Raw genomic sequence first — 12334 nt, forward strand, 5'->3', positions numbered from 1 at the left:
ACAAAATCAGGCAGCACAATTCATCTCCTATTGAAGATTTCCCAGCGCGGTGGCTAAATTCATATTCATGCATACACTCCACCCACAGACTACAAAATTAAATGTGAGGCAATGTATCCCATTTGGCAGATGCAATCCTGATTGTGCCCTATTAGTAGATTCCATATTTGTTTGCATCAACAATCCAGTTTGCACATGCAAATGTTAGAAACTCATTCTACTCTTGTATTGTTGGCGTGTTTCTCACCAGTAGGCATATCGACGTGCTGCAGCTCATTTCGAACCAGGCCCATGTTGTTGGGAGAGGATGTGGCGAAAGATAGAAAACTGGTGAGGCTCACCCACTCGATACCCCTGTGGAATGAACACACAAGCAGTGACAAAATTGAACACTAAATCAAATCAGCCGAGTGTGCAAAATGAACATTTTTTTTTTACTCCGAGAGCAGAAACTGCACCATAATGAGATGGTGAGGACCCACGTGATTAATTAGTCAATTTCCCCCATAAATGTAAATAGCATGCAAAACAGTTTGGCCTCCTTGGCTACATTGGGGCATTGGCTGCTTAGCTAATTAGCATGAAGGACTCTTCACCAAGAGCAGTACTATACACAGCAGTACAGAAATATCCTGGGAGACACTTTGGTGTCATACGCAACGTCTTTGTGGGACATTAAACTCAGACTAACATTATATGCAATCATGTGTTGGTGTACATCTGTGTCGCTAGTACTAAAATACCTGACATTTCCACACACATACAATGTGCACAGTGGCTCCACATCTTACCTGACTTCACAAGAATGCACACTGAGCTCTTTGTGGAGAAGACCACTGGTAAGGTTGTACACCAGTACAGACCCATTACTGGTGCCTGACAAGACACAAAAAGCAACAAGAAAGATAAAGAATAACAATGCACCAAAAAATGAAAATATTTGTCTACCTCCACAAAAAAGATGAATTGAATTCCAATAAAAAAACATTTTGCCTAATTTGTATGTGTGTTTAAATTTTAAAGAATGATTTAGTGAGAGTAAGTAGTTTAAGTATGGTAGTTTAAATATAGTCAAATGGGTAATCTGAAACTGAGTGTAGATGGTTATCCTGCTTTTTCTTTAAAAAAAAAACTAATTAAACAGAGGCAGGCAATAAAAAAAAACACAATGAAAAAAATCCATACCGCATTTGAGAACACAATGTATTATTGGTCTAATTCAAAGCAAATCCACCCTGAAATAAAAACTTCTCATGCAATTTCACCTTACATATATTTTGTTCTTTATTTCAAGCAGGTAGTGTTCATTTTAACAAAACCAGAAGGAACGAAAAATCAGAGTGAAAATATGTATGTATACATTAGCAAACAAGTGTGTGTTTGTAACATAACCTACCAACAGCCAGCATGGGTTGGTAGTGGTTGATGTTTTTGGTTGTCAGAGGTGGACACATGCGGATGGCAAAGGGTGGCAGCGGCAAGCCAGATAGAAGACCAGTCAAAAGAAACTTCAGCTGGACTTCTTGTTGGTTGGAGGATGGAAGAGGGGCCTCGCCCGCTATTAAAGTTTGACCTTGAGAGAAAAATAATACACCATTAACTGAAATTGAAATATTCCGACCTTACTTTGTTTGCTAAAATCTTAGTGAAAAAAATGAACTGAATAAATTGTCAACCTTAGCAGGTGTAAATGTTTGTGTGGTTCACAAAGCATCATTATTAATCACCCACTAAACTCTACCTGTTTCACTTATTAAATGTACAGCAATGATCGTAATTATAAAATGTAGCACAAAGAATGTTTTTAGATTTTACATGTTCATGCCCATTGTATTTTTAAACGACTGAAACATCCACGGTTATCTATCTTAAACATCTGACATTTATTTTCTTTTCTTCCCCTCGCTCAACATTAGGAGAAAAAAACTGAAAATAACGCTTGTAAATGGAATTTACGCCAGTGCCAAAATCCTCAACAGGCAATGTGAATAAGATAAGGGTTGTTTATAGCAGACATTGGTTTGGCGTGTCTCCAGCCGGCTGTTGTCCACAAACATCAAATAACACAAAGAACATGATAGAACAAGGTGTACAATGTTGACACAAAACGGTGCAGGTGATGGCGTGCAGTCGTACCTATCATGCTGTTGAGGGAGAGATTTTGAATATGCTTTTGGTTTGGAGCCAGCGGAGCGCCACAAAAGGACACCGGAGAGTAGAGTGGGGACAATCCTGAACTGAAACACATATGGCAAAGTCAAATATGAATCCAATTACATAAAAGTACGACATGCATTCACTATTCAAACCAAGATCATGATGGGAAGTGATCCTTTTACTATCAGGATTTTTTTTTCTCAATTGACCAAGTCATCATGATTTTAAAGGATTTAACCAGTGGCAGACCGTCAAGGCCTGCAAAGCCTTCTCTGTTGGGCTAAAATATCTGAATCAGCCACTGATGTTAATTATATTTTGCCCATGAATTCTTGTTAAATAATTCCAAATTGTCTTTCAGCTTCCTTTCATTACTTTATCACTGTTGCGCTGCTTCCAGATGTGTGTTTTCGCATTTAAACATTGAACCCATCACATTTCAGCCTCCTTTTCTTACGAGGGTCAGAAATCTACCTGGATACCTTCACAATCAATTCTATGGGCCCTGTCAATCAAACTGTTGCTCTAACCAATCAAATTTTGAGCCACCCAAACGGGGTACCAACGCTTTCTTAAAGGCGCTGGTTAACGTCTGACATTGGCTAGTTAGTGACTAGCCAATCATAGTATCACTAGCCTGTGATAAGAGCATACTGGCCAGAGCTAGCACACTGTATCGGTAGCGAGCTGCACACGCAAATATATTGTGTTGATTTAATAGCAGTTTTGTCAACCCGCAAAGGCTGAAGGAGAAGAAATGGATTTGGTTGGAGAATTATTGTTAAAGCCATTTTTAAGACGGGCTTTTCAAGAAAAAAATGGACATCATGAAGAAAGGTCGATCAGATGTTTCCAGGCTCATGGTACCCTATCGTGGAATTTGAATCAATCACACCCCACTTTATTCAATCTGGATTGATTCAGACATAGCACTACTGAAGGCCTACCGATGAAATCCACGGCCCGCCACTGGTTCACTTCATTGCTCCGTAAAGAAAAGAATTGGTGATACCGTACCAACAGGTTTTAACATGTAAAGTATAAAATAAAATGAATGCTCTTAAATCAAGCAAAACAACATCCGGGGAATCTCGCTGTCAATGTGTGTAAACATAACAAAAAATGATAAATTACCATAACATTTATCTGAACTAAACCATACATGTCTTTGGTATTCATATGGTATAATAATAATAATAATAATAATAATAATAATAAATTTCATTTATAAGCACCTTTCAAAACTCTCAAGGTCACTTTACAGTTGTTGACTGTTCAATAATGCACAAACATTAGCCTGTCATTTAGTTTCACGTGAACTGCTTCTTCTTCATCCAACAGAAAACAAAAGAATTCAAAGATTTATTGAAATGAGGCAGTGATATCATAAAGTAAAGCAAGACATACATTTTTAGTTTATGCTGCTGGGACATATTCACCCATATTAACTTGATAGTAGGGAAAAATAGAAAAATGAGATCCACAGTCACGAATCCTCAACAGAGGCTTGGGAATCCTTTATCAAAGGAAAGTGAGATAGAGTACGTCCTTGCCTGGCCTACCTGTGACAGTCACTAAGAAGCCTAAATTTAGGTCAGGGGATTATGCCGTTTTTAGGGAAGTTTATTCAAGGAGACTGAAAAAAGTAGCGTGCCTCTTACTGTTCCCTCCTTACCTTCGTTTCAATCATGTGCTTGTAAATAAGTGTGACTGCAGGAAATATTGAGCTGTGTGTGTGTGTGTGTGTGTGTGTGTGTGTGTGTGTGTGTGTGTGTGTACGCGCACTAGTGTACCTTGGATTGGCAGTAGCTCTGCCTGTGAAGGCTTTGAGCTCCCATAGCATGACTCTACCATCGCTGACCATGAGAGCGGCGCTGTTTTCATTGACGGGGCAGATAACCATGCGATATGGCCGGACGGTCTTGGTGACCCGGATAGCATCACACTGAGAGCGGAGGTCATATGCAAGTTCCTGGGCATTTTGTTCAGAGTCTGAGAAAGAAAAATAAATACAGTGAGACCTCAACTTACAAACACCTTATCTTACAAACTTTTCATCTTACAAACGTCAAATTTCTGAAAATTAAACCTTATAATAAGCACTATTTTCATAATACACACCCACCACGGCTGGAGAGTGATCTTCGGCGGAAGCACACGACCGAACAGCACCAGAGGTTAAGTTACCAACAGTCCTTATGGAAGGTGACTCTCCTTCCATAAGCCATCAACGACCATCAAAAAGGTAAATAAAACTTTATTTTACAGCACAGTTTATTTCTTTAATTACAGTCCTCATGTAATGTGCCTCTCTTTCCAAACAGTAATTCCCTTTGACCTTCGACCTCCAACACCATTCCATCAAGCCATCAATGACCATCACAAATGTAAATAAAGTGACTTTATGATACAATGCAGTGTATTTCTTTCATTACAACACAATAGCACATTTATTATACATAGAATAAGGTATGTTGTGTGTAGTTTTAAGGCTTATTTAGTTAAAAAGTATATTTTATGGACACCCGGGAACGGATTATTCCCATTTCAATGATTCCTATGGGAAATTTATTTTGAGATACACACTTTTCGCATTACACACTCTGTCTGGGAACCAATTAAGTTCGTAAATTGAGGTCTCACTGTAATGATGATCTAAGTGTGACTGAAAAGAAGACAAAGAAGGATGGGTGAATGGGAAGCATAATGAAAGCTGTGGGGAAAAAGGCAAAAGGATAAATTCAAGTAGAAAGTTGAAAAGCCAAGTGTGAGGGGGAAATGTGAGTCGGATAATAAAGCGAGAGGGTTTAGTGAGATAAGTATCAAGAAAAGAAATGTGCGTTTAAAAGTGGGTGTGCGAGACTCATAAAAGAAAATGTCAGGGAAGCATGAAAAGAAGTGAGGAAGAGAGAGACATTCGCTGAGACAATCGACTCGTATAGGCCTGCAACCCTAAACTGAAGATAAATGAGATAGTAAGACTCTGAACGCCCACTGGAGCATTGAGAAAAAAGGCTTCAGGCACTGAATGAACTATACAACGGCTTAATAAATGAAGAGGGGAAGGTAACGTTGTGAGTTAGCGTTGTTAGTGAACACAGTCCAAACGGCACCCACGGCATGTACCAGAGGGAGGCATACCCGTTGCTGCTGATCCATCTTCAAGAGCTGTGGTGGAACGGCACACACGAAGGGTGATGCAGCCGTTTTCGTGGAGGCAGTACAAAGCATCCCTCTGGGCGCAGGGGATCACCTGAGACACACAATTGAGGTAAAGGAGGATCAAGTGATGATTGGCGATTTTGCCACCTTCTTATTGTCAATAGCTAAATGCGTTCATGTTCACGGGTTTGGAAGCTTTACAAATAACTTCTAGTGGCACTCGTTCCATAGATAGCAGACACAAACTATCATGGTATACCTGCACTGAGCAGTAAAAAAAAGCAATATATACAACAGCAGAAGTAAGTACAGACGCGCCCCAACTTACGAACGAGATATGTTCTGAACGGTTGTTCGTAAGGTGAATTTGTTTATAAGTTGCTTCAGTGTTATATTTTGAATGGAATGTATGTTTAAGGCTTACATAAGTATGTAAGGACAACCGACGTCTCCGGAAAAGTTGTGTCCATAATTTGTAAAATGGCTTGAAATGACTTCTACTGAGCGTATTTTATAAAGATTCCACCGCATATAGCTATATTTTACATCTGAAGACTTGTGCTGAATACTCCGGAGGTCTTGTCTTTGAGTTGGTGATGAGTCCGTACGTGACGTCACTAAAGGAACGTAAAAAAGACGCATTCTCGTTTTTCTGATGTCAGTTAAAAAACAAAAAAGTGACGTCATCTAAAATACTCAAAATACGCAGTATGATATTTTTATTCAAATGCAAAACACCAATAAAAATGACGTAGTGCCCAAAATCTGCAAAAAAATTGAGCTGTGAATTGGGCATTTTCAGAAAGTCCCGCCCCCAGTTTGTGACGTCAGTGCAAGACGTCTTGCATAACTGGAGAATCAAAACAATGGCTTCAGATTCGGAGAATATGCTTTCTTGTAACACATCCAGTTATGAATATGATTCAAATAGTCCTGAAGAGGAAAGCATACATGTTTGCAATCGATTAAAGAAGTTATTCCCTGTCATTTTGAGGCAACATTGAGAGGAAATGTCTCATCGAAAAAGAGGCACAAAATGGCGACCTCCTGTGGCCACCTCCGTTTCCACAGGCTGCTAAATTCCGTATATGGAGCTTGGAAGCCCTCTTCTGCCGGCTTTTGGGTGCAACACGAGGTTATTATTATTATTATTATTATTATTATTATTATTATTATTATTATTATTATTATTATTATTATTATATAATACACATTATTTTTTTAATGATTGCAATATATGAAAAGCGGCAATCATTTGTATATTTTGCAATATATTACAATATATAATATATTATGAACAATATATAATATACTGTACAATAAATGTATTGACAATATATAATAAATAATTTTAAAACAATTTGAAAGTAATTTAAACAAACATTTTATTTTAGAAGTGTGTACTAAACAATGCAGCAATAATTTGGGTTTATTTGTACGCTGTGTGTGACCGCAGCCGATTGTCTGTCACGAGGTGACGTATAACAAAATGCGACACCCGCAAAACACCATACGCATCCTCACCCGAATGTCGACCAACAACCATCAGAATCAGAATCAGAATCAGAATCATCTTTATTGCCAAGTATGTAGAACACACAAGGAATTTGTTTCCGGTAGAACACGCTGCACTAGTATCGTTGTCAAAAAAAAACTGCTAAGTGGCACTATACAGTTCCATTTTGGCTACTGTTGAAAGAGTTCGCGCTGACATTCACACGTAGGGACAACTTAAAGTCTTCAGTGACTGGAGGAAGACGGCGCACCAGGAGAAACATGCTGGCATTGACTAAGCAATGTAATTGGCATATATGTGATGTTACATGCATAAAAACCCACTGACACCAATTTTATAGGTGTTTATATTTGAAGAGCTTTACCTGGATGAAGGGTACTCCAGAACGCTCAATGGCGACAACACCCACAGTTTGGCTGAGCTCCAAGTCAAGGATGAGAATCTCTCGGGGATAAAGCAGCAACATGTGGTTCCTTTTCGATGGCAGGTAAGACAGCTGCAGGCAGTCGTTCAACGTTACCACCTCTGCGCTACGAATCACAAGGACAAATGGGACACAAGAGAAACTCAGTGTGTGAAAGAATCACAATTTCTATACCTGGATGGTGCTTTGATTCTATATTGCTATTCTATAGACGACTCGAGGGGGGCGGGGGTGCGTGGCCGGAGCCTATCGACGCTGAATTCAAGGTGAAAGGCAGAAAACAATTTGAACTAATGTGAAGTGAACTCACAGCAGCTACACAAAAGTCTGCTACAGGATGTGATCCACTAAGCTACAGATGGTACACAGATTTGTTACAGCTTCAGCTGTTGTTAAAGCGCTATATAAAGTGTCCTTGAGAGTTTTGAAAGGCGGTTAGAAATTAAATGAATTATTATTATTATTATTATTATTTATACATCAATATGTAGTGTATTGCATTGTGTTGTATGTAACAGTGGAAATAATATGGACGACATCTTCAGATTCTTAAAGTGAATATGAATAGTTGAACTGGTCGATCCATTTGGTCCCCATTTGTGCTGTTCTTTACAGTTAGAGTGAATTTTCCCAAATCAAATACCTCAGCCTTCATATATACAAAACCAAGGATGCACTTTCATATATGTTCTAAATCCTTAGAAATATTAAACGATAACTTTATTTGTGCTTTTAAATCACAGGTGTCAAAGTCAAGGCCCGAGGGCCAAATCTGGTCCACCACATCATTAAATTCGGTCCGCGAAAGCAAATCAAGCAAGTCAACGGCCATTAGGCTTGCTAAGGTCCGAACTAAAGTTTCAAATTGTTCCATGTAAACCACAATAAGTCATTATATTTTACTTCAAATTTGAAAACTAGTTAATCATTAACTCATTCACTGCGAGTCGTGCAAAAGTGTGTTGACTCCAGTTCCAGGGTTTTTGTCATTGTCACTCGAATTCCAGGACCCACAGAATATTGCGATTTAGGACTATATAAACATTCAATGCAGCGTAAGAAATCTTAGACTCTCATCTTTCATCAGAAAAAAAGAGTTAATTCTTAAATGATATGGGTCTGGAGTTATATGAGCTTTTAATGAGGGCGGCTGTCCAAAATTCAATGCAATACATACATAGTGGTTTATATAGCGCTTGAACAGCAGCTGAAGGTGGAAGAAAGCGCTAACACGGAAAGAAGGGAAATGCTGCCCCCTTGTTGAAGGGAAAAACATTGCCAGAGCCCTTGGCCAGCGCTTTATCGGCACCCAAGCATGAAAAAAACAAAACCCGTACAAAATGGGGAATGGCGCTCTACGTCATATTCTCAATTCCCGAATAAATTTGTGAATGGCAGTGAATGAGTTAAATCAACAGGATATTGTCAATGTATTCGCTGCTGAATGAAAGCTGATGGCTCTTACGTGGGCTTTTCATTGGTGATTAGCACTTTGACCTTGTTGAGAGCCTTCTTGGCACCCGTAGGGGGCGGAGCCGCTGTGGGTGCCGGTTTGGCGTGGGCGGGGCTTGCGTGAGGGCTTGCAATGTAAACCTTCTTGCCTGCACTTCCTGGTGGTTTCGCGTGGGAAAAGTCTGTGATGAAGACTATTCCTTCGCTCGTTAGCACTAAAAAAAAAACATATCAAATGTACATTTTTCAATAGAGATCGCGTGTTCGCAAATTACACAGTATTGATCAATGTACATACATGCCATGTTGGATGGGTCAAACGGGTCAAAAGAAAAAGACAGAATGTTTTCAGCATAGCTTTTCTTCCACAGCTTAGTTCCCGTGTCTCCGTTCCATAGAACAATGTAGTTTGGTGGATGCACAGCCAACAACAGATCACGGGACACATCTTGATTCCAGAGCCACTCCAAATCTGAAAGAAAATTGCGGAAGCCAGATAAGGACAGGAATGCAGATGAATGCAGTGTTTGCAGCAGGACATATAGAAGCGATGATCAATAGCACTGTAATGAAAACAAATCACACACAACTTAAAGGACAACCGATGTCTCCGGACAAGTTGTGTCCATAATTTGTAAAATGGCTTCAAATGACTTCGACTGAGCGTATTTTACAAAGATTCCACCGCATATATCTATATTTTACGTATTAAGACTCGCGCTGAATATTCAGGAAGTCTTGTTTTTGAATTGGTGACGAGTCCGTACGTGACGTTACTAAAGGACTGCCCTTGACCGTAAAAAAGACGGTCCTTCCATCACGTCAATGTATTTTGCTGTACCTGTTTGGTCTGCGGACCTTGTGTTGCACCCAAAAGCTGCCAGGAGGCCAGAAGAGGGCATCCAAGCTCCATGTAAGGAATTTATCAGCCTGTGCAAACTGAGGTGGCCACAGGAGGTCGCCATTTTGTGCCTCTTTTTTTTGGGTGAGATTCTTTCCCAATGTTGCCTCAAATGGCAAAAATAAATTCTTTAATCGATTGCAAACATGTATGCTTTCCTCTTCAGAACTATTTGAATCATATTCATAACTGGATGTGTAACAAGAAAGCATATTCTCAGAATCTGAAGCCATTGTTTTGATTCACTAGCAATGCAAGACGTCTTGGCGTGATGTCACGAATTGGGTGCGGGACTTTCTGAAAATGCCCAATTCGCAGCTCCATTTTTTGCAGATTTTGGACACTTTAAGCCATTTTTATTGGTGTTTTGCATTTGACTAAAAATATCAGACTGCGTGTTTGGGGTATTTTAGATGCTATAAAACGTTTTTCTAGTGTCAGTTAAAAAACAAAAAAGTGACGTCGGTTGTCCTTGAAGACATACTTGACACAATAGATTGCTTTCTTGACTGATCTTGCTTGGGTAATGTCCAGCGCTAGGATATACATGTACAATCAATTCAGGCCGCTATAAAAAATGGGGATGGGTGGCAATGATATCTTACCCTGGATGGGTTTGGAATGCTCTTGGATCTCACAATGAGCAGTGCCACTAACAACATCCCACACGATTATCTTTCCAGAGGCATCTCCGGAGGCCAGTCGCAAACAGTAGGGCGAGCTCAAGTTATGGTAGTAATTTTCTCTTGACCACTTTACCTGCAAGAAGGAACATTATTTTTATGACTGGAAGCACTTGATGAAAGTGATAATGGCATATAAATACTTGAGGTTCAGAGGCAAACTCAGTTTCTGCTGTGATATATAAAGTGCGTTGCGGAGGCATGACAAGCACTTATCCAATTGCGTTGCCATCGTGCATTTCGTTGCATATCGGATTTTTACTTGCAAGATGGATGCAAGAGACAAGATGAGCATTTAATTGCTATGAAAATAAACTGAAGATATATACAGTAATATATATATATATATATATATATATATATATATATATATATATATATATATATATATATATATATATATATATATATATATATATTTGCAAAAAAAAGATAGTATATATATTTATATATATTGAAAAAATTGATATAGATATACACATCCTGTATATATACAGTATCTATATATACATATATATATATATACACATATATATATACACATATATATATATATATATGTATATATAATTGTTTAACCTATACATAGATAGATACTGTATATATACAGGATGTGTATATCTATTTATATATATATATATATATATATATATATATATATATATATATATATATATATATATATATATATATATATATATAAATATATATCCACATACTGTATATATACACAGTATCTATGTATGTATAGGTTTCTCTTTAAAAAATATATATAACAATAAAAAAAAATAATCGCTTCACCATAGCTCATAAGTGACCAAAGAAACACAAAATATACTTCTTTAACATATCATTCCTACATGCCCCTCTCCAAGGATGACTAATGGATGGACACTAAATACAGCTGTTACACTCATGTAAAAATTGGATTAACTGTGGGTCAGTCATGCAGAGAGCATGAGGCAAAAGAATGCTGCAGTAGAAAGGCAACTGTTGTCGCGCTACTACCATAAACGCTACATTCGTGCCATACAATACTCAACACATAAGGCTAAACATTACAGTTATGTTGCAATGTAGGTATTTTTCATAATACACAACGATATACTGAATATTGTTATATTGCACATCGTCTTTGCCCATATCAATAAAAATCCAACTTGAAGGAAAAATAACCTATTACAAGTTATTTTAGGATAACAGACATATATTTGTGTTTGTAGCCATGTAATTTAGGAAGACCTTACCTTGACCACATTGGCTTTGTGTTTCTCCAGCACTTGAATGGTCTGTGATGTCTTTGGATCAATAATGAGAATACTCGAGTGACATCCTTGAGCTATCAACCCCTGCCAGCCCCTACACAACAAATAAAATCAACGATGGAGAGGATGTGTGTAAGAAATGACGTGTAGTGCAGAAATATTTGATCTAGAGAAAGCTAGAGAAGATACGTTTGGGGGATGGGTACCACACATGTCTACGTGAATGTCTATAGTACAGTTAAGAACAAAAAAAATCCAAACACAAGGTAAATAATGTGAAGTAAATCTATGTCAAATAGTCACGGAATATTATTTGCTGGTACTGCTTGTCAGGTTACTCTTGACCATTTAGCATTTTGTCGAGATGAAGGAGGAAAGTTAACTTGGACAAAATGTCAACACTCTTTGTAAAAATGATCCTAATAAAAGCAAGTTGACACAAACAATTAATTGCGTAATGCATGCAACCTTATTCCGAAAAGATAAAAAGTCAGTGCGTTGTGTTGACATTTAAAGGAAAATATCAGCATGGTGCAAGACTGCCCCAAATACGCGTGAACATCTATGGGTGGTGAGTGGAATAACATTCATCTACAAATTCATTTAAATTGATATTGTTTATATCGAGGCCAAGGGCATAAATCATCAGGCCCAGGAAGGAAAATGCCGATCACATGACACGAACCGTTCTGCGTGCAGTTCCTTTCGACATCTTTGTCAAAATACATAATGGTCCACGCTTATTAACACTCCTACTAAGAGTACTACATAAAG

The 12334-nt window shown here is 38.3% G+C and overlaps 1 protein-coding gene across 1 annotated transcript in view; it reads right to left on the bottom strand.

Moving 5' to 3' along the window:
• wdr11 (WD repeat domain 11) overlaps window positions 1-12334 on the bottom strand; it is a 32457-nt gene that overhangs the window by 19848 nt on the left and 275 nt on the right. The window contains exons 2-12 of the mRNA XM_089012374.1: window positions 11543-11654; window positions 10218-10371; window positions 9010-9183; window positions 8725-8926; window positions 7200-7365; window positions 5299-5410; window positions 3951-4149; window positions 2137-2237; window positions 1397-1573; window positions 792-876; window positions 248-354 (exon numbers count right to left, since the gene is read on the bottom strand). Of these exons, the coding sequence (XP_088868500.1) occupies window positions 248-354; window positions 792-876; window positions 1397-1573; window positions 2137-2237; window positions 3951-4149; window positions 5299-5410; window positions 7200-7365; window positions 8725-8926; window positions 9010-9183; window positions 10218-10371; window positions 11543-11654 (1589 nt within the window). The remainder of the gene's footprint in view (window positions 1-247; window positions 355-791; window positions 877-1396; window positions 1574-2136; window positions 2238-3950; window positions 4150-5298; window positions 5411-7199; window positions 7366-8724; window positions 8927-9009; window positions 9184-10217; window positions 10372-11542; window positions 11655-12334) is intronic.

This window comes from Hippocampus bargibanti, linkage group LG13, assembly GCF_051943395.1.
Source record: "Hippocampus bargibanti isolate YZ-2025 linkage group LG13, ASM5194339v1, whole genome shotgun sequence".
Taxonomy (NCBI): Eukaryota; Metazoa; Chordata; class Actinopteri; order Syngnathiformes; family Syngnathidae; genus Hippocampus; species Hippocampus bargibanti.